Source organism: Achroia grisella, unplaced genomic scaffold (genome assembly GCF_030625045.1).
Source record: "Achroia grisella isolate CSIRO2021 unplaced genomic scaffold, CSIRO_AGI_Agris_v1 utg109, whole genome shotgun sequence".
Classification (NCBI taxonomy): domain Eukaryota; kingdom Metazoa; phylum Arthropoda; class Insecta; order Lepidoptera; family Pyralidae; genus Achroia; species Achroia grisella.
In genome coordinates, this window is record NW_026712573.1 from 6187576 (window position 1) to 6210342 (window position 22767).

The 22767-nt window shown below is 31.5% G+C and overlaps 3 protein-coding genes across 5 annotated transcripts; 2 read left to right on the forward strand and 1 right to left on the reverse strand.

The window, feature by feature from the left end:
• Positions 1-115: 115 nt before the first annotated feature.
• Positions 116-8941, reverse strand: LOC131844358 (eukaryotic translation initiation factor 4H). Of its 2 annotated transcripts, none has more exons than XM_059193223.1 (6): positions 8812-8941; positions 8383-8506; positions 6658-6839; positions 4965-5146; positions 1409-1657; positions 116-1036 (listed from the first exon to the last, which is right to left on the reverse strand). In XM_059193223.1, exons 1-6 carry the CDS (start codon positions 8847-8849, stop codon positions 891-893), a joined length of 921 nt encoding a protein of 306 aa, XP_059049206.1. In that variant the 5' UTR covers positions 8850-8941; the 3' UTR covers positions 116-890. The 2 variants fall into 2 exon arrangements, with proteins under 2 accessions (XP_059049206.1, XP_059049214.1); XM_059193231.1 differs by having other exon boundaries at positions 118-1036; positions 5034-5146.
• A 173-nt stretch (positions 8942-9114) lies between these two features.
• LOC131844348 (myb-binding protein 1A) lies at positions 9115-15169 on the forward strand. The gene is made up of 6 exons (XM_059193211.1): positions 9115-9409; positions 9823-10008; positions 10537-10719; positions 11230-11436; positions 12185-12935; positions 13170-15169. The coding sequence occupies exons 1-6, from the start codon at positions 9260-9262 to the stop codon at positions 15092-15094; spliced, it is 3402 nt and encodes a 1133-aa protein (XP_059049194.1). The 5' UTR covers positions 9115-9259; the 3' UTR covers positions 15095-15169.
• Positions 15170-16327: 1158 nt separating this feature from the next.
• LOC131845344 (ubiquitin-conjugating enzyme E2 G1) lies at positions 16328-22685 on the forward strand. 2 transcript variants are annotated; one of them, XM_059194407.1, is made up of 5 exons: positions 16328-16501; positions 16901-17003; positions 18140-18237; positions 19698-19876; positions 21487-22685. In XM_059194407.1, the coding sequence occupies exons 1-5, from the start codon at positions 16456-16458 to the stop codon at positions 21565-21567; spliced, it is 507 nt and encodes a 168-aa protein (XP_059050390.1). In that variant the 5' UTR covers positions 16328-16455; the 3' UTR covers positions 21568-22685. The 2 variants fall into 2 exon arrangements, with proteins under 2 accessions (XP_059050390.1, XP_059050380.1); XM_059194397.1 differs by lacking the exon at positions 21487-22685 and adding an exon at positions 21268-21394.
• Positions 22686-22767: the final 82 nt, after the last annotated feature.

Genomic DNA, 22767 nt, shown 5'->3' on the forward strand with positions numbered 1-22767 from the left:
TGTATTCTGTAAAATAATAATCCCATGGGTTAGAAATAGAAGTATTAGAAATACTTATTTTAATTATATAAACAGGAACTGGCAAGGATTCGGAAAAGGTCTGATGTAACAAACAAACCCACGGTTACAAAGAATCAATTTTTATTTCTTTTTCTATGTACTGTTACAATTTTGCGATTTTTTTTAATTTCTTTGCCACGTAACTTGTTACATTACACAATATCTAATAAAGTAGAAATTCAATTACGTGGAAGTTAATTTCATTTATGACGTCGTAATGACAACATCACCGTATAATCAACTCTTAAAATATCTTGCACAATTACTCCTTTAATGATTAATTTCCAAGACCTATCAAACTAAGAATTAATAAAATGATAAACAAATACAACAGAGAATCTTTATGAAGCTCTTTAAATCGCGACATGCAATGAAGAAAATAAAAATAATTATTGTTTGCATTACATTCATTGTAACACCACATTAATAACAAAAAATATTCCATATTAAAATTGTGAACGATTACATTAATAATGCAAGCCAATACAATACACATAAGCCCTGAGACAATTTACAAAAACGAACAAACAAATTATTCTAGCAATTTAAATACTGCGATCCTAAACGAGCGGCCGATTCTCGCGCTTTAAGGCGGGAAAAGGTCGCTTCCATAAAATTGCTCAATTGGCAATACATACAATAAAGCTAACAAAATATACGATAAAAATGATTTACAACCTCATAACCTAACAAAATCCTTCGAGTTCATATACAATTTAAGTCTGCACTTTTAAATATCGGGGCACACAGATAGGATCAGTTGGGTGTCGGGACGATACATGTACACGCGGGAAAAGAGTATGCGGTAGTGAGGAGCGTAGCAGCCGAGCCTACTCGCCCGAGAGCTCTTTCAGTCGTTCTTCTCGCGGCCGCGCGCCTCCAAATATTGAAGACGCCTGGCTGGTTGACGCTAGTGAATTCACTGGCTCTTTTACAGTCCGCGGCTCTAATTTCAGTTTTGGTCTGCCTGTTGTGTCTACAAAAAGAAAACAATAGTTTTTGTACATAGAATTCTATACTAATATAGCAGCCTACAAGTACATTTCTAAATGACACACAGTTGGACTTTGCAGTCTTCATACGCAAAAATCCTTATCTCTCACGGCACGTGTAACTCAGTAGCAATGAAGTAACTAATAATAATAAAAATAACACAGGGAAATTCTCACAGCGCCACCTAGTCCCAAACAAAGCAAAGCTCGTGTTATAGGTACTAGACATCGGATATAATAACAACTTCTGATCAGTCATATAAGCTCCCAGTCCACGACGTAATTCGGTACGGAGTTCAGCGCGGGGTTCCTCCGACGGGCCCCGCGAGGTGCGCCCCGAGTCGCAGTATACGTACCCGGTCGTGAAGGAGGCATATCGTCGAAGTTACGTCTACCGCCACCGCCGGGCCCGCCGGCGCCGGGGCCGCCGCCGGGGCGCGGGGCGGGCGGGCCGCCTCCGGAGCGGCCCATGCGGCCCCACTCGCCGGCGCGGGGCTCCTCCGACGGGCCGCGCGAGCCGCGCCCCGAGTCGCGGTCGCCACGTGCGCCGCCGTCGCGGTCGCCCCACCGGTCGCCGCCCTGCCCTGTGCCTCCTCGTTCGCGATCTGCATTACATTTTTCCATTAACACATGTTAAATCACGATTACTTAAATAAATTTCAATTTACGTCGCATTTTTTGGAGCTCCAAACACAATAGTTGTAAAAAGGAAACATTTTGGTGCGACTATGTACATTACATACTTTGTCATAAATAACATATTTTGCTAAAGATTTGACATAATTTTATATACTGTTAGGCCAATCATAAATAAACATTGGTTTAAGTATTTACTTTCTTTGACAGAACATTCGAAATGGAAGCTAATTAAAATGAAATAAGTATAAAAAAACAGTCTTAATTTCCATATATATTTAAAGCGACTCTTCGCAGTCATTCTGCTCTCTCTGTTGTGAAAAATCTATTTTCTTGCAAATCATCAATCAAATTAATTGTGTTCACTTTGGATAATATGGTACGTTTATTAGTTTAGTATAATTTACCAAACACAAATACTATATGAAGGAGATTATTAGTATATTCCAAAACCAGTTTTTATTTTTACACGTCCAATTTCGGATAAAAGGAAAACTTTATTTACAAAGATTTTAAAGCAGAAATCAGCTGAATATTTATTAATTGCAGGTCATAAAGACAATCGTGAACATTAGATTTTAATAATGAAATTTGGAATGATAGACAATCTGACCGGCCACGTGATGCTATGTAGTAGTATCTATACAGGAACAGCGCTACGAATTTTTTAAACATCATCACCATCCTTTCCGGAAGGAAGTGGTTTTATACATATAATTTAAGGTAATCTTAATCTCATTACCGTCTACCATCCACGGTAATTAATTAATTTTGATAGATATTATTAGATATAATTATTGTACAAACAAGAACGAAGTTGACGGGAGGAATAGTCATAAAAATATGACTTGTATATTAGGCCGAAAGGTCGAAGGCCACAAGGAAATAAAATATGAATAAATATTATTCGACATTGACTTTAAAAACAAAAAGTATCGCAAATTAGTCCATTTTCAGGTGAGCACACATACGAACATTGAGTATTTTCAATTTATCTTTTAAGCTAAAGCAGAGAGTTTGAAATGTATGTATTTACCCAATTTTTTTTTATCTGAAATCAATATAATCTTAAATATATCTAAAAATGGTCATATTAAAAAATATTTGTTTGTAATTAATTTCTGAGAAAAGTGCCAACCATTACCTATATGAACATCACGGCGTCGATATTACAATACGATTTTGTAAAACTGCACCTAGCTAGTGCAGGTAGCTTTTATAATTGAGAAATATGTAATTTGCCTATTGTTAAAATCATACTATAGTCTGACAAACTAAAAAAATACATTGCGTTCTATGATAATAATCTACCAAGATCTATAAGTAACGGTTAGTATGTGTACATTAACTATTTAAACTAAATTATAAATTTCGCTTAAAACAATGTCATATCAAAAGACAGAGTAAGATGTTCAAAGTAACTGAGTTATCAAGACAAAGATGTAAATTCAGTATTCATTTACGGTCCTTAAGTATGTAAAATGCTGTGAACTAAACGATAACTTTATAAAAATTAAGTGAGAAGAAATAAACTAATGAAAACTGCAATAGGGATAGAAAGTACATGGTTTGAAGTTACAGAAAACAGTAGGAAAAGTATATTTGCACTAAAAGTGCATAACCTACACAAACCCATACAGCATGGCAACATGCGATTACCGACAAATTATTATTAGTTTAAAACCACATCTAAATATAAAAAGTAATTTATATACGGTGTTAAAATTATTAACTTTATTATGTTATTTAATAGTAGAAGACAATGTGTTAAGCATTATTATTAGTGATTAAGGTGGCCATTTAGAAGAGTTTCAATGATTGAAGTCCCATATACATTATAATTGATGAACCATTCCATTCTTATTTATAAGAACTGGTCAAATGAGTTGTAATTAGTAATAAGTTACAATAAACAAAACCTATGCCTGAATTATGTGGCACGTTAGACATCATATTAATTGCAATGTTGTTATATACATAAGCAATAAATCATTATACTTAATTCTTTTCTAAAAGAAAATAATGTTAGATTTACATGCTTGGCAATCAATGATAAATCACCACTAACACAAATGTCTGGATATAATACTAAAGTAAGATTATTAATTCCAGTGTTGCAGGTTTTTAGTCCCAAATAAATAGTGATGTGGTAGGATCGAGTTTTTACAATTAAAAGTTAGTCGAAATTACATTTTTTTTTTCAATATCAAATTGCCTTTTTATAAAATAAATTCTAGTGTTAATTCCTCTGAATCTCTTTATACATTTTTTATACTGGGAAAAAGTAGTGAGAAATTTTTATATGTTGGTAAGGTCCATATTTCTAAAATAGTGTTATTTAATATGATATGTATTAAATATCAGGACCGTTGCAATTGTCATTTTACTGACTGGAAGTAATAATCGTACTTTAGGTTAGAAATATGTCAAACATTTGAAAGGTGTTTGGATATTTTGGAGTTTGTAGTAAATCCGAAATGTATAAAAACAGCAGTACAATAAACACGATGCGTTTAATCCATACCACATGTATATGTCCACCTGTGATGAGAATTAGAGACTGACCGATACACTTGAAGTCTACAAAATATTTTATAGCTGATTTAGTATAATGTTCCTTATATAATTAGAGGACTTGTAGTTTTAGAACAAAGTTAACTAACAAACTAATTATTTGCAATTTTGAATTTTGTATTATAATAGAGTAAATAAATATATATAATAATAAATATTAGATGTATTTATTCCCACCATTCCCACTCTATTATAGGTATCAAAATGGGAAAATAATTATAAATATATAGAATAAAATTTCAACATAAAAAAAAAACAAGTAAAGTCGACAATGACAAGGTAACAAATTGGAATTTGAGTGATAATTTAAAACAATCTCGGTGGTTTAGCAGTTTAACACAATGTTATGTTAACCTATTTTCCGATTTTTGCAAGTTTTATTGAAAACACAATAAACATGAGTCTGAGAGTTTTCTATATGTACAAAGAGAAAATTTTAAGTATTGCTATAAATAATAGCAATAAAAATTTTAAAATTTTAGTACCCTTACTATAAGCTCTTCTTAATATGGGACTAGACAAAGATTTCCGAGAAGGGAGTTGACTCGACATATCCATCAGAACAGAGTCGAGACAGACAGACAGAAGACTCAGAGGGAGTTATAAATTCGCTTTATACAAAGTCGCGAGCTCAAGTATATAAAGGTCAAACGGTATGATGGATCGGCAAGTCTCTAACAGTATGTTAGTATCGCATGTTACCATGTGTGAACCCTCCACCCTGAAGGCGCGGCCCGCGGCGGTCGAGTGCGTCGAAGTGGTCGTACATACCGCGACCTCCTCCGCCTCCGCCGCCGCCGCCGCCCTGTCGGAAGCCGCCGCCGCGGCCCTCTCGTCCGCCATCCCGGCCACCGTCCCTTCGACCGCGGTCGAAGCCGCCCCCTCTGGAGATAAAGAAGACATTATTATTATAGTTTTCTTCGGAGTTCACGGGAAAATGTAGTAACCCAGTGACAATAGTCTTAATAAGTGGCATAATGCTGACAGAAGGACACAACGCAGCGGTGGCAATTCTGCACAGTAGTATAGAACTAATACAAGATACTTCATGTTTTTATTGTAGTTCATTATGTTATGTAAATGTATTAATAACCTCTTTATTTGTTTGCTGTGAACATCATTATTTCGTTAGTTAATTTATTTTATTCTATGTTATCAATTCTACTGTTACTTTTATATGCGTGTAAGTTAAGTGGCACTTGTTGTCCTAATAAGTGGGTTCTGCAAAATTCCATTAAACTAACTTTTAAAATTTTATACTTTATAACCATAAGATAACCAGCTATAAAATGACAATTAGTATTTTTTTATGTAAATGGAATGGCAAAGAAGCTGTTAACCGTCGCCTTTATGATGAGGATGCATGAACAGGACAACAGACATCACATTATCATGTGACAACACTTATGTGTTTACTTTATTACTGTAATTTCACTGACTAGGGTCAGATTACCCTACAACTTCCAAAGCAAGCTGCTTGACAGTCAAAATAGGTAAGAATACTGACCCATGCAGATGATTTTTTACTAAGTATATCTTGGATAAAAAGAATAGTAAGACTATAAGCATTGTTACAAGTTCTACGAGAATCGTCCGCCATCTGCCGCTTACAGCGGTAGCTGACGCATAGTGTCACAATCCGTGGTGGTGATGAGTTAACTCTGAACCAGTTTTTATAATCAGTTCTCACAGAAAAGGTATTTATTTCATGTTGCTTTCTTAATAAATTCATCAAGTTCTACAGTCAGCTTTTTCGTTTTAACTTACTTAATCATAAAACATAAAACAATCTGTTCAATAGTTGAAATCATTAATACAGATATATGTAGCAGAATATATTCTTTTTAAATGAGTTTAAAAAAAATCGTGGTTAATAGTTGAGTTTTATGTTTCAACAATAATAATAATTTTCAATAACAATGTTTATTACGGGTTTTGTATACACACCAGGTACATGTTGAGCAAAGCGCATTTATTCTTAAAAACTCAACTTTGACCGAACATAATTTTTTGAGTGGTAAACGATGGGAGCCCGAGGAAAACCTTCGATTTTCAGTGGTAAACGATGGGAGCCCGAGGAAAACCGATGAAATTTTGGTCTGATCGGTCAAGGGAAATCGTGCAAATGTAATCTCTAAGATCGCTCCGCATTTCGCGTTCCGCTCAATTAATTTTAAAAATCCTGTTAATGCAATAGTTATACTGAATAAGTGGTAAAACAGAAACATTAATCCATCACCTTGTTATGAAGACAATACACAACGGATTTTCATGCAATTTTCATACATTAATAGAGCGACTTCTGAGGAAGGTTTAGGAATGCGTAAATTAATTGAAATACTCATCAGGGCAGTCACTAGTTAATTATAAAGTAACAAAGTATTGTTTTGCTCACCTGTCGTTTCTTTTTTCTTCAGCCACGTCAATTTTTATAAAGTTACCTTCTACGTTAATAGCGCCATTCATTTCAATTGCTTTTATCAAGTCATCCAAGTATTCAAATTCCACATAACAGAAACCTTTGAATTTATCTGTTTCTTTGTCCATAACCAACCTTACATTTTTTATTGCTAGGTCCTGAAACAATGTGTATTCAGGGTTAGTCACTGAAAGGTACCCAATGGTATATCTCACAAATTAAGAATATCTTTATAGGAGTAAAGATTTTTTTAATTTGATTTGGTTATACAAGTCTAAATCCAGTCGTAATAATCATGAAAGCATGCATTATAGATATGAATTGTAAGATATTCTTATTATTTGTACATATACCGTTCTGGAACATGCAAAATCATATGGTACATGATTTTACATGTTCGGCATGCTGGCGGGGAACCAGATGAAAGAATGTAAGATTGATCTTACTTGCTCCACATTTTATCATTGTACTTTATTTCATCATGGTAACTTCACCAGAATCATTGGAAAACCATTGATTGGGAAATGACATTGAAAATTGCTAGCAACTGGACATTCCAGTTACTAAGAGTCCTCTCGATCTACCATATGCAATAGTAATGACATGATTATGTAAATGATGACAGTCAGTCAGATTTAGTGAGACTTAAAAATGATGACAACTACATTATGTCATTTAAGCATAATTTGGACCATTGTACAGTTAATTTTTTTGTTCCTGGTTTATCTGCGGTCAGTATGTCTACTATAATCGGATTGATTGACAATTGGCAATGAGAGTCTGCAGTCCATTGAGTGCAAGACTTCTTATTCAATGACGCCCTCCGGCATGCATTCAGGAATTAAGAATTGGAGTGTTGCTTATCCAAATACACTAGATATGTTCTTTTCAAGCGTTTAGGGGGGTTGTCAGTCAGTAACCTCTGAGCTAGTTCATTGGGGTGTATACTCAGCCGAGCCTTGTATTGTGGGCATATGCTAGCAAGCTCCTCTCGTACTGTGGCTACATTTGAAAAGCGATGTATCTCAGAGTTGGTTATAAACTATGGCGCCTTAAGAATGGTCTTCATAGCTCTGGGACCGTTGGAGAATCTCAATGTTGGAGGTACTAAGACAACTGATTTAGATACTTTTTTTTGCAAAAACATACATATTATACATAGAAAAGACAGAGACCAACAAATACAAATATACAGAAATGTTTGCATCATGTGAGGAATCAAACTTGCAACTGGTAAATTATGTGGTGAACTACGAGACCACTGAGCAAGACAATTAAATTATTTGTGGTTCTATTTCACATAATTTCATAGTAATTACATAAAATTAAAGATCCTGAAAAAACTAAGTTAGTATATATTGTGGAGTAAAGATACTGTTCACAGAAATTGTACAAGTACTTCAAACTTAGGCAATAATATTCCTAATTAAAAATATATATATATATATATATATTCTAAGTATTTGTACACCTTACTCTCATATCTTATGTGAATGTTAATAATCTATTGTAGAGGTTTCAGATACTACTGTAAATGTTACACAATGTGTTACAGATGTATTTGAAAATGTAATAAGGGATCATTTTAGTAATAATAATTAATATAAATTTTACATATTGTACACATATACTTAAGTATTGTGAATACAGCTTTGAATTACAGCTCACAGTCAGCTACCATGGGTTCAAACCTTCACTTACGGGAAAAATTCTGTTAATGTCGCCCTGAATGATCCCTGCAGGTAAATTTCCAACATAAGCCTTGTATGGGGGCTCAGTTGGTAGCGGGCGGCCTCCCAGTGCCCTTCTACCGCCACCGAAATCCCTGTAGATATAACCAAAACCATAAAATGTATAACCTATAAAAATTAAGTAAAACACAATATCCTTTAGTAAATTACTTGAAAATCTTACATAATAGAAGAATATCAATGCCAAAATACAAAATATTCAATAACTTTTATTAAAATGACACTTTTATTCAATGTTTTATAGGAGATAAAACATCGGCAAATAATTAGTGGTATTACTTAAAATGTATATATAAATCGATATAAAATTGCAGTAACACTTAATAAATCTCAGAAAAACATTCTCTCCACATGATAAATAATATAATATAATTAATACCTGGGATTACCATCATCAAATCCACTACGACCTGCCATGTTTGGAAACTAGTGCTGTGAATGTAAAAGACGCGCTCAACAATTAGAACTTTTATTCATACACAGTCAATCGATTATCCGTATAATAATTTAAATTTAAATAATATATTTTATTTTCTATTGACTTTGCTCAATTTTACTGTGACGCAAGGTTATGGGTGTTATTAATATGTTTTAAAATGTATTCTACATCGTGGTGATTTTAGATGAATACTATTGAGCGAATTGCAACGGTTTTAACGAAGGATTGTCAATGTCAATTTGACAATGACACTCTCTTGTCAAAACGAGCATGGTCGGAATTCAATTGAACCGCACCGCTAATAATGTGTTTTTTCTTTTTTGAGAACTATACAGAAATGTAAATTTATGTCTTACCATTTACGTGTTAATTATAATATACTAACAAAATGGTAGAAGAAACAGAACCACTAAAACCACAGAAGAACCTCAGAGTGACTGCTTCTGTTCTGGATGCGTTTGCTTTACTTGTAGCAACAAAAGATGAAGAAAAATTAAGTGGTGGTGCTAAAATTATATCACATCTTCAGGGTAGTGAGGTTAGGTTTTGCAAATTTATATATTTAATATATGTGTATGTACTGTGTGTATTTAGCACGTAAATTAGCAATTACATTGCAACTGAATTGGTCTATTATTTAAGTAGAGGATCAGCTATGAAGAAAAATGAAAATGTTCAATAAGGCTATTGTTTCCCGCATCCTTTTATGCTCCTATGATATTAAAATAAAATATTGTTTTAGTTATTTATGTAAATATTTTTAAATATTTGTTTAAAGATAAAATTAAATTGCCAACATTTCAAAAAAATTAATTAAGTTTAATTTATTTACAGTATAATTTATTTACAAATGTATTTTTTATAAAATCGATGCATAAGAAGCAGAAAAAATTAATATACCTATTAAATACTTTATTTATAGTAGTTTTTTTTCTATATTATAATTTTCAGAATGACAAAGATATTCAGTATGTAATGAAGCGATTAGTAAGAAGTTTGGGAGCAAATGTGGCAGAATTGAGAACTGGTCATTTTGCAACTTTAGTAACAATCCTTAATCAATTTAACAAAATAACAGTGTCAGACTTACTTGAACTAGTGAAGAAGGAACTTCATGCTAATAGTTCATCTAAAAGTGTAAGTGTTACAAACTCCTTTTGTTCATTCCTTTTTGTTGTATTTTTAATATAATTCTCGTAGATTCGTGATAATTAGGTTAGATATAATGGGGTCCACATCTTTGGTAATGAAAACCCCAATATCGAGTTAGATAAAGCAATATGCATTTTCGACTAAATTTAGTGGAGGCTACAACTACTATTAAATCTGCATCTAATTATTAAATCTAAAACATCCATTATTTTTAAATAGTTAAGGGGTGGCAAAATTAAGTGGTGTATTAATAACATTTACAAATCTTTAATTTGTATACTTAATGTTGCACATATTTTCTCTACTTCTTTTAGCTTATATGTCAAACAACATTTTAGAACATTATATCCTAAATCGTCCAGGTTTTTTTATGTGACAGTAAACTCATTTTATTATATGTAATGACTAGCTGACCCATGCTTCTGACTCCAAAACAAAACCAAAATAAGTATAGCGTCAATTTAGTTGTTTCCATAGGTTTTAAAATCTTTTAATTTTTATGTTAATTTTTAGGAAGTTGGCAATGTAGCTCTGGGACAAATTTTGTTATGTGGAGCAGTATTCCGCTCTGGATTAATGTTCAGGTCTTCTGATGATGAACAGAAGGAAATACTGCAGTTATTGTTAGGTGCCAGCAAGAAAAAATCGTACCTTAGTACTGTGGCATACTTCATACTTCTTGATTTTGTTAATGGGGTAAGTAGAATATTGAAATATTTAAAATTAAATATTCTATGTATAAACTTAGTGATAAATTTCATAAAATTATATATTACAATAAATAATCTGTATATATAAATAATAATCTGTAAGAATTGAATATTAAGCTTTAATTAAAAATTTGCCTGGTAAGGTTGACTTTACTAATTAATTTGTAACAAACATTTAGTATTATATTCTGGAATGATAGTATTATATACTAACTGTAGTTAGAATTGCCCTCTGTCATGTTGAATTTAATTTAAAGTTATTGAATGAAAATTTATCAAGTGTAACATTAAGTGTTTCACTTCCTTTTGATATGAACAGTTGACAATGGATTATTCTATCTTGTTATCTTATTATTAATTTAATTTAGAATAACATAATATTTTAAAAAACTAATAATTGAATTGTCTTAGGATATCAGGTCAGTTGTGAAAGTACATATATATAGTTGTATACCATTTTTAATTCTAGTGTATTTAAATCTATGTTATATTTAAGATAAACAAGGAACAGTTCTCATCAATCATATGGCAGAATATCAAGCAAGAATTTAAGAAGACTGTGAAGGAACATACTATTGATTCACTTTATTTCTTGATGATGGTGAACAATAAGTTTCCAGACAAGGTCAAAATGAAGAAACTACTGGGAGTACCAGATCTTCTATGTGAAGAGAACATTCACATTATATGTGAGAAACTTATGGTATGTTTACAGTGCAGCAATTAGAATGCAAAGATATATCTACCTAAATACCACACACAATCACAATAACACTAGTTTTAGTCAATTGTCAATACTGTTGTGACATTAGGTAAAGTAGTTTTGAATGAGGTTTTCCAAAACAACATGTTGTTTAATTCCATTTTCTTCTAAACTGACAAATAATTACATTTTATAAAGGTTATCTTCACATATATCTTTATCAACAGTAATTACTTCAAGAAGTTTTAGACATGATACCATCTCTCTTAGGGAGGGCATGGAAATGCAATTTAACATCATATATTTATTTATTTCAATTAAATGGGCGGTATGGGAATGTACAAAGAACTTCTTTTATATAATAAGCTACTTACCTTACTTAGCTAAATTATTTCAAAATATTGCTATTTTATATAAGCTTGCAGTTTAAACAATCTTGTTAAAGTTTAAATATTTTCTCAAATTCTGTATGACCAATATAATTGAGATAACAATATCTAAAACTGTTTCATATAAATAGCATCAGTAGTTCTGACATATAATACTGTTACAGATAAACAAATAGACATTATACCATACCAATACCATAAAATTTCATTTTTTTTAAATTAGAAAAACAAAAAAGATTAAATTTTTTGCAGTAATATTTGGATTTTCTAAAGTAGCAAGAATATATAAAGCTGAACTTGCAAATAATTATCTTTTAATACTTTAAAACAGGGTTTCAATTGTAATGTTTAAATTTCAGACTGGACTAGATTTCAACTCAGTGAGACATCCAATTTATGAAGTGATTGGTTGCCACATTGCAAAGTCACCCCACCTACAAGTTTTCTGGTCATCTGGCATAGATAGTCAACTGGTGAAACATAATCGGAACAGAGAGTTAGCTGCACTCAATATACTTAGAACTATTGTTGTCAATATAGATGACAATGTTGAAGCAATACCAGAATTAATCAGTAAAAACTTTTTTAAATTATTTATGGATTGGTTTAAAGGTCTCCAAACAGCGAGTAAGATAAGAAGCAAAAGAGATGATGAAGATGACCATAAAATTATGATAAAAAAACAAAAAGAATTTCTTAACTGTTTAGCTAAAGCATTAAAATCCAGTAAAGTTACAAATAACATAAGGCTTGAAACTCTTAAAAAACTCTTATTTAGTCCTGGAGAGATTAATTTTACAGAAATTACAGGAACAAATATAGTGAAATCAATAATAGCTGATTTAGATAAGGAAAGTGTAAAGATAATAGCTAAAATGTTCAAAGGAGTACTATTAAATAAATCAAAAAGATTTGTAAAGGAAGGTTTTGAAAGGAACTGGTATAATTATGAAAGAGTAAAAGCAGCAGAATTGTTGTCTTATTTGGTGACCCAGGAGGCAGTAAAAGATGACACTGAGTTTAAATTAACATACATGAAAATAATGATGTGTTTTGGATTTTTCAAAATTGGTGGTGATGAAAATGTTGCGGTTGGATCTGAGATATCCGGTAAGTGTGCTAGATATTGTTAACTATTACAGTGCAGAACATCATGCACTATTAAATTTGTTGCAAGCCAGCATTTTAGATTTTGAATTCTTAAGAAACCTGTAAATAAAAAAACACACTGTTTTTACAACCATATAGATATAATGGTTTTAAAAACAGTGTGTTTTTTTTTAAATTATATTTTCAATTTGAATTCTGTTTAAACTTTATTAACTATTCTTTCTTTATTTTCAGGATCCATTAAGACATGTTTTTACCGCTGCTTCACATCCCGATTTTCGAATGTCGATAGTTTGGTTAGCGTTTTATCTGCTCTTTCGAATTTCATATCCAACATTTTGCAAAAAGAGGAAATCCGTACTAAACTTGAAAAACAATTTCCAGCAGAAAGTGTAGAATGTTGGGAAATGCTTACACATGTATGTCAAAGTATTGAACAAAATGGATCTAATTTGAAAGTTGATAAAGTTTTCCTTATTTTGTTATATCAACTTGGTTTATTTTTATTTTCCGAACCAACTCATGTTAAAGTAGCCAGGAGCTCCATAAAAGAATTGAAAAGTTGTTATGAACATTACAGAAAAGATAGGAAAAAGAAGCCTAACAATTCAAAAGAACATTTGTCAGAGGAGCCAGAATGGATAGAAGTACTAGTAGAAGTGTTACTTTCTATTCTTTCAGTTGATTCTAGTGTTTTAAGGGCTGTGGTCCAATGCGTATTTAGACTTCTGTGGGAGTTTTTAACCCCCTCAGCAATCGGCCAAATAGTTTCTGTTTTAGATCCTGATAGTGAGACTGATCTATTAACACAGGATAGTGGGTCAGAGGGTGAAGAATCAGATAATACTTCGGATGAAGATGAAACAGAAAACAATGATGACAATCCAAAAGAAAATGGCAAAGACAGTGAGGACAGTGATGTAGAAGAAGAAGAAGATGAGGAAATGAAAACTCCTGATCAATTAAGATTAGCTGTACAAAAGGCATTAGGTACTATTGCTGCAGAAAGTGATGCAGAAAGTTTAGATGCTGATATGATTGATGAAGAAGATGGTAGGAAACTTGATGAAGCACTAGCAGAAGCTTTTAGTCAGTTTCAACAAGGAAAAGGCAGGAAATCTAAAAAAGATAGAAAAGATAAGAAAGCTCTTTCTGACTTTCGGATTAGAGTTCTTGATCTTTTAGATATTTACTTGGAGAAAGATCCATCTATGGACATCTGTCTAGGTATGATTGCTCCGTTAATTCGATGTCTGGAGTTCTGTATACAAGATAATCAGTTTAGTGAACTGGAGAACAGAGTGAGAAAAACTATAAGAACTCTAACAAAAATTAGAAAATTTGTATCAACTGATGATGTTACTCTAGATGTTCTGTGTGATTATCTTAAAAGTACAATAGAAAAAGGTGAAAGATCACATTTCTTGTACCAAGCTGTAGGAGACATTATTACTTATTTCTCAACATTCATAATTCATTGTTCTCAAAAAATAAACAATGAAAATTCAAAATTAATGAATAAATCAAAAATATATACTTCACCTCTCACAGAAATACTTATAGAAGCTCTTCAAAACTACTTCCTTAATAGAAATTGTTTACTACCCATCATTTTCTTTCACAATATTCTTCAGTCAGAATGGGATGGCAATTATGAACTTGCGATTGTAATTGTAGACAACATCTTCAACAGCAATGTTAGGCAATTTCGACGAAATGAAGGAATAGAGCTAATTGCTGGCTTTTATCGCACTTTGAAAAGAAATAAACCAACAACAGACAACACCTTAAATATGTTGACTAAATTGGAGATGAAATTTGAGAATAAATTGAAAGTGACTCTCCAAACAGAAACAGATTTTCAAGTGAAACCTAACTTTTTCGTGTTATTAAAAAAGTTAATAAATACAATGAAAATGTTCCATGAAAGTTGTAAGATTAAATTGAGTATAGACATTAAAACATTGTTAGATATTGTATCATCAAGTAAAGGATCTGTTAAAAGTCAAGGTAAAACACAGATGCAAGAATCACAGGTCAAACAAAACAATAATATTCATCAGACAAAGAAAAATAAAAAGAAACGTAAAGCTGCACAAATAAATGGTTGCAGTGAACCTCAGCCTAAAAAAGTAAGAAAACCTAACACAGTTTCATGACATGTATCCTGAGGTGTCAATGTTATATATAGAATAATTATTCCCATTCATAATTATTTTGTTTAATAAATAATAAAGCATAAAAATTATTATTACTTACAATCCCCCAAACCATTTATTTAGGTTGTAATTTGCTTGCTTTTTTCAAATTCTTATTCTGCTTTTATCCCAAAATAATGCTGTCCTTGTACCTCGTATTAGTATATGAATAAAAACTTACTTAGGTTGTGAACAAACTAACAGTACAGTAATTAGGGGAAGAGATTGTCAATATTGAAGATTGGTGACTACTTTGCTAGCAATGTAGTCACCAATCTTCAATATTGACAATCAACATATACTATAGTATATCGTTAGTGTAGATGGTGGGCGGGTGCACCATATCATCCCCATTCTTAGTCAGGGCCTGGGGCGGTAGCCCTGGAGTTGGTCGTCGCTTCATCGAGGCCCACAATATGCACGTGTTTTCCCACGCCTCCCGTAAGCAATACAAAAAATGAAAACGCGGAACTGCGCCCACTGCTCGCGTATAACCCTTGCAAAAAGTGAAAAGACGTAATAACTTTGAGTTAGCTGGTAAGAGTCCGGCAGGACCGACAGGACTGGCAGTTTACCTCTATCAGGGCAGGTTGGCCTCCATTAGTATTTTCCTCAAGTAAAAAAAAGGAGGTTGCAAGATTTCTAGTACGATCGGTATGAAAAAACAATACATTTGACTGAAACAGGTTCCTAATCAATAGTCTAGCGATTTAACGCAGTGCTTTTCTTCCGATGGTCACAATTTGAAAGTTTAAAATTGCAATTTAGAATTGGTGTTTCTAAGTTTTAGAAAAGAACAAGAGCACAACACTAGAACCGAGTAAACATAGTGATTATTTGATTAGATATCACAATTTTTTTTATTGAAATTATTAATAACAATATTCAACTACAACATTTTAGTTACTAACATAAATGAAGCTAAGGACTATCGTTATTTATACTAATAATAATAATACTTAATTGATTTCATCATTCATAATCATTTATTTCTGAATAATAGGCTATAATTCAATGAATAGTTAGGTATATCTACTTCTTTACTTCAGTAAAATGTTGTACGTTGCTATATTATTATCATTGTAATAAACTATTATGTTTGTTATGTACTTTAAATATAGACAAGGAAAATATTTCAGCATTAAATAAAAAAATCGATGATAATAAACTTTAATGCACTGTACATGGCAACACCACTTGCCGGAAACAAGCAACAGCACAGCAACTCATATGTTTCACAACCTTCTTAAAATTCAACCAGCCATCTTTTGTGAAAAATCATTTGTTTCGTGTCGTCAGGGTAAATTTCACAATTGTAATTAATGTCAGAACCACAGTCTTCGCTTTTATTAAAAAAGCAACTAGCAGGTAAGTACACTTTCGCTTTAAAAATTATTTGTGCGAGTCACTCTTACATTTAGCGTCAAATGACTTGTCGTGGTATCATTGACCTCAGCGGGTCGAATTGAATGTATCTTTTCAATTTACAATAAATTGTATATTAAAAATATGGTTACTAAAGAATTTATATATATCTAGATAGATCTCGTGTTAAATGCTCCGTACGATATAAAATCAATAGTCGTCGGAATGACAGATATTCTGAACCAAAGTCAAAGAGTAAATTATTCGATGTATATTTACGGTTCATACTTGGCAATGATTCACAATACTTTTTTTACATGTGTAAAAGTAGCCAGGAGGCTGGTGCCTTGTAGTATTACCGGTTTTCAGCTTCAGTTGATCACCAAATTGTATTGTTTACAGAACTTAACAAAAATCCAGTGGAAGGATTTTCTGCTGGATTGATTGACGACAATGATATTTACAGATGGGAAGTCCTCATTATTGGGCCTCCAGACACATTATAGTGAGTAAAAAGTATTGTTCAAACTTTTTTAAATAAAAAGACTCATTGTTATTTGCCTACTAAGTCTAATAATTCCCTATTCTCCTCTACATACAGTAATATGTCTTTTGTAATAAATCAAGATTCTTTAATTTTATCTCCTAACTAGATAAATTCATTAAGAAATAATATAATGAGTATTCTAGGAGTGCATTGAGTATTTTGTAATACATTTAATTTCATAAATTTTAATACCATTGTGATATATTTGTTATCTTATTAACTTTAGGAACTGATTTTTCTATTAATTCAATAATAATGAAGTAAGATGGGAGATTTTCTGGCATAGTGGTGGTGATTAGTCTGATAGAACTTCAAGACCTATTACTCGCACTGTGATCACATAATTACTCACCATTGTCGCTATATAATCATTGTATAGTTTGACAACTCATTATCAGATGTTTTGTATTAACAATATTGATAACTCAGCAATATTATTTCATTTATTCTCTGCTAACTTCTTACATTTTTTTCATATAATAAAGCATATTGGCAGTCACACTATCTCTTAATTTTTTTTTCTTATGGATGATAATGGAATGACCTATACTAATGGTTTACGATAACGGGGACCAGTGGGGGATGATAATATGAGTATGAGGTCAGTTAGCCCTCATGGTAAATTTACCATGAATTTAACAAGATAGTTTCCAGGGTGTATATAGTACATAGGTGTATATATACATATAGTTATTAGTCCATATTATTAATAATCATGATTAAGAGTGGGGGGACACTCTTAATCATATTTATATAATACTAGCTGTACATGTGACTTTGTGCACATCAAATTTAAATTTATTTTTCTGAAATGAAAGAATTTTCTAAAATAAAAGTAGCCTAAGTTACTACTTATTACATACTTATTACCTGCTAAAAAAAGTTCCATCAAAATCGGTCCAGTCATTTCTGAGATTAGCCGGAATAAACAGATAGGCAGACAAAAATGGTAAAAAATGTTATTTTGGCGTATGTACCATATTTATATTCATATGCATGTAGTATAAAACAGTTATTTGAATTTGAATATATGTTATTTATATGTATAGATTTGGATTGTTTTATTTATATTGTATATATTTATTATTTCACAGTGAGGGTGGATTTTTCAAAGCTCACTTACATTTTCCAAAAGAGTACCCTCTGAGGCCACCACGGATGAAATTTGTCACTGAAATATGGCACCCAAATAGTAAGTAATTGTAAAATGCTCATCAGAGAAGTCCAAATGCATTAGGTTATGTTTCATGGAAGACAAATATGAATTTCAAAGTTTCTATAAATATATAAATTTATTATAAATATAAAATTGTTAGGAACTTTTAAATGTAAATACATCTCTGTTAGCTGAATGTCTGTTGCAACATCATATGTCAGAATTTATTCAGATTCAATGTATGGCTCAGAGAGATAGGCAATTTTATTAATCACCATAATCAAAGACTATCAAATTCAAATTCAAATTCAAATTCAAAAATCATTTATTCATGTAGGACATTTTAGCCGCTTATGAACGTCAAATTTTTACATTATAATTTTATTTTTTTCCCTACCGTCCAGTTCGGTATATAGATCCAATTGAGAAGAACTGGCAAGAAACTCAATTGAATTACTTTTTTTTTAAAGCCAGTTTATTTACAATGTATATTTATATAGGTGTCTATGTCTAACATTAAATGAAAATTCAGTGCATGAACAACTATTGCCATGCACACTCGTCATTCAAGTAATCGTTTAGTGCGTAATAGGCTTTGCTCAGTAAATATGATTTAACAGATGTTTTGAATTTATTTAAGGGTAATTCCAACATATCCTTTGGTATCTTATTGTAAATTTTTATACCTATTCCCATAAAAGACAGCAAGTTTGTCTTTAAATCTTGTATTAATATTATGAATATTGCTGTTTTTTGGAAATAAGTCAAGATTTTTATGAACATATAGGATATTTGAATATATAAATTGAGAAGCAACGGTGAGAATATTTGCCTCTTTGAATTTCTCTCTTAATGAGTCACTATCATATGCAACATATGTCTGTCAAAAGTCTATTATTTGTACACAATGTAATTACAGTTTATCTTATTTGGTGGTATTTGAAATGCTATATATTTATAGAATGATTTGTTATGTGAGATTTCAAATCAGGATATTTATTATGGTAATATTATTTATGAGCTCCCAATATTTGCTCCTAATATATTCTGTTACAAATGTGCTGGTGACCTGGACTTGTTTATATAATGTGTTGTTTATAATTCTTACCAGTTTCACTGCAAACCCAACAAATAATGGTAGTAACTGGACCCAAGCTTGTTATTATGGGTACTAGGCAATTGATATAAATAGATACATTTTCTTGTAAATACATAAATTTTATACATAAAAAACCTAGACAAATAATACAAACAATCATACTCATGAATACATGTTTATACCATGTGAGGCATCAAACCTGAAGCCATCGGAAGTAAAGTAATCTGCTCAAACACAAGACCACAGAAGCTATCAGTGCAAATGAAGTTAATAATATTGTTCATTTTTATTATGAATAAAGTCTTACCTAGTTCCTGTACCTATTTTATACTCTACATTCTACATCATATGAATAATGTAAAGAATATAAACATACTTTATATCTTTTAAATTTTAGTTGAAAAAAATGGTGATGTATGCATATCAATACTACATGAACCTGGAGATGATAAATGGGGTTATGAGAAGGCTTCGGAACGGTGGCTGCCTGTGCATACAGTGGAGACAATTCTTATCAGTGTTATTTCCATGTTGGCGGACCCAAATGATGAAAGCCCCGCAAATGTAGATGCAGCAGTGAGTATATTTTTTTGGGTTGTAAATATATGTATATATGTGTAAATTCCTTATCAAATGTTAATAGGAAAGAGGGGTCTTAATTTTTTTTTACAGGGAGTAAAATAACATATTTATTTTAATTACTACATACTTACTTACCATAAATATAAAAGTTTTAATGTGACCTTTAAGACTAGTATTTTCATGTTAGTTACAAGTATACATATACAACATATAAAAGTTAAAGAGGGTTGAACACCATCATCATAAAATTGTAGGTAAAAATAATACTAAATTTAAAAATGACTAACAATTACCTCAGGTAAACTATAACTACATTGAGGCTTCAGATAATGACCCTAGATTAAAAAGTACTACTACTGAACTAGTTTATTTAGGCAGAAGTTGCAAAATGAAGCATGTGTGAGCTTTACTTTTATAATACCTAAAATCTTTACTTAAAGAAGGATCTGTCAAATATATAGGCTTAGTAAGCCAAATATTGTAGATCTCTAGAATGTTATATATTCTCAAACTTAACTGTGTTGTTCTACAGCTATTCACTATAAAACTGCATATAAGAAATACCCCTCACCGACTTTTCCTTCTTTGATTTGTTCTGACAATGTTACATATAATACTTGTCACTGTTTCATTTATGTGTAAATTTTATATTTACTCTCTCACCACACACTGCAAAACCTGAAATTTACACCATCAAATCTAAACAAACATGTAGTCCCATAGACAGCTTTTTTTCATAAATTATTTCATTCCAATCTACAACTTATAAGGTAGTTAAGAAAGATGACAAATTTTGAAGTGAGGGGAATACACAGAATTTTTTACATGTTCGTGTTATCAGCTGATGTATAATACAACACCTACAGCTAGCTGACTATTCTTTATCTTGAATATATATAACTTTAAATATAGTTTTTTAGCAATTTGAACCAGAAGGAAATTATTAATATTTTTTGACACATTTGCGAGGTCGTTGTTCCTCAACCCAACCTTGGGACCGCAGCTGACTTTCACTGGACTTCATAATACAACTATTTTAAACATCTTATAAGTTTTCGACAGGTCAATTTCACAAAACAAGACGAATATTGGCCCAGCGGGCCAATATTCGTCTTGTTTTGTAAAATTGACTCATGTTTTATTAGTAAACTGGTTGGTTATCATGTTTTCTCTGTACAATAGTTTTATAAGACTGTATATGAATAGGGTAATAAATATATAGATATGAAAGGCAACTTTAAGATGACAGCAAAAATTGACGTCTATGTAAGCCTTAAGTTGAAAGTTTTATTATTGAAAAAAAAAAATATATACTGATGTGGGCTATACTGTGATGTATAATCATTATCTTTGTATAATTGATTTCTTGTTGTTTGCATTCACAGAAAGAATGGAGAGAGCGATATTCGGATTTCAAAAAGAAAGTTGCCAGATGTGTTAGGAAAAGTCAAGAAGATTGCTTTTAGGAGTGAGAGGGGTTTAAAAATCACAGAAAAGGGCCGTGTGATACAACAGTAACAAACACATTACCACAGAGTTGAACCGCGCCAGACCGGCGTTATACGACACTTGTAGTTGTGTGCTCATTCTGTTTCTTTTTACAGAAAGAATGGAGGGAATCATATACGGAGTTTAAAAGGAAAGTAGCACAGTGTGTGAGAAAGAGCCAAGAGGATTGTTCCTAAGTAACAGTGCCCTTTTTCATTGATTTAGTTGGATAGTGAGTGTTTTGTGATTGAGTTGAAACGTTGTTGAGAGAAGGCCCCCGAGTGATTCCTAGTGCAGGCCACTCCACCTGGCCCAGAGACTATATTGAAATTGATTTAAAATAAATACTTATTGTAATTAAATGGTATCGCTGCCGTATTTTATAAATAATAAAAATAGAATTCAAGGTCTTTTTCATCTTTTTTAAGACACGTTAGCTAGCTATTGTTATAATAATGAAATGTGTATGGTAATTTTTTATAGAAAACAAATCTGCATTTTTTTCTTTTTACTTCTTATTATTGTTAGTTTTTGATCTCTGTATAATATAGTATAAAACCAAATCTGAAATAATTTAAAAACAATTATTATAATATTTATTATTATCTCAATTGTATTAAGAATGAAGAATTCACAATCACATTGATTATAGTAAAATTGTAAAAGGTATTTGAAATGTAAATTATTAGTTACCGGAACAAGCGATGGATACACATTGGTTGCTTCTTCATGCCACAGTTATAATTGTAGTGCTAATTATAGTAGTAAATTGAATACCTATTAATTATAATTTTTATACATAAAACCAATTTTATTAAGATAGTATCAACTCCACCTATAGATCACTTTATCTATATTTTAGAGATGAATATATACCTGTTAGCTTATATTGACATAAACTCTGTGAAAGTGCCCATTTATTACGAGTGTTAGGAAAATAAAATGGGGCTAACAAGATGTGTTATATCACTTTGCCCTGATTATATATAAATGTACCATAATTGTATAGAATGAGAAATGATTAACAATATACTGTTATGTTTGCTCATTATTTGTGAATTAAATAGTAAAATCAGATATTTTTGATTATTAGCATATAATATGAATGCTAATATTTGATTGTAATTTTGTTTTGTTCTGAAGTATTATTTTATTATCGATGCGACCTAAATTATTGTTACCAGTCCAGCATAATGTAGTAATGAATGTTAAACCCCACCATCATACATCATCGAACACTGGTTTTGTGACATGTATAAATATTTTTTAACAGTGTATGTATATTTTTTGCTATAAAATTATAATGCAGTGATAATTTGCTATTTCATTTGCTTTCCTTAAATTCCTTGTAAGGCTTCTATAACATTTGTTTATAATAATAAATGTACTATATTCAG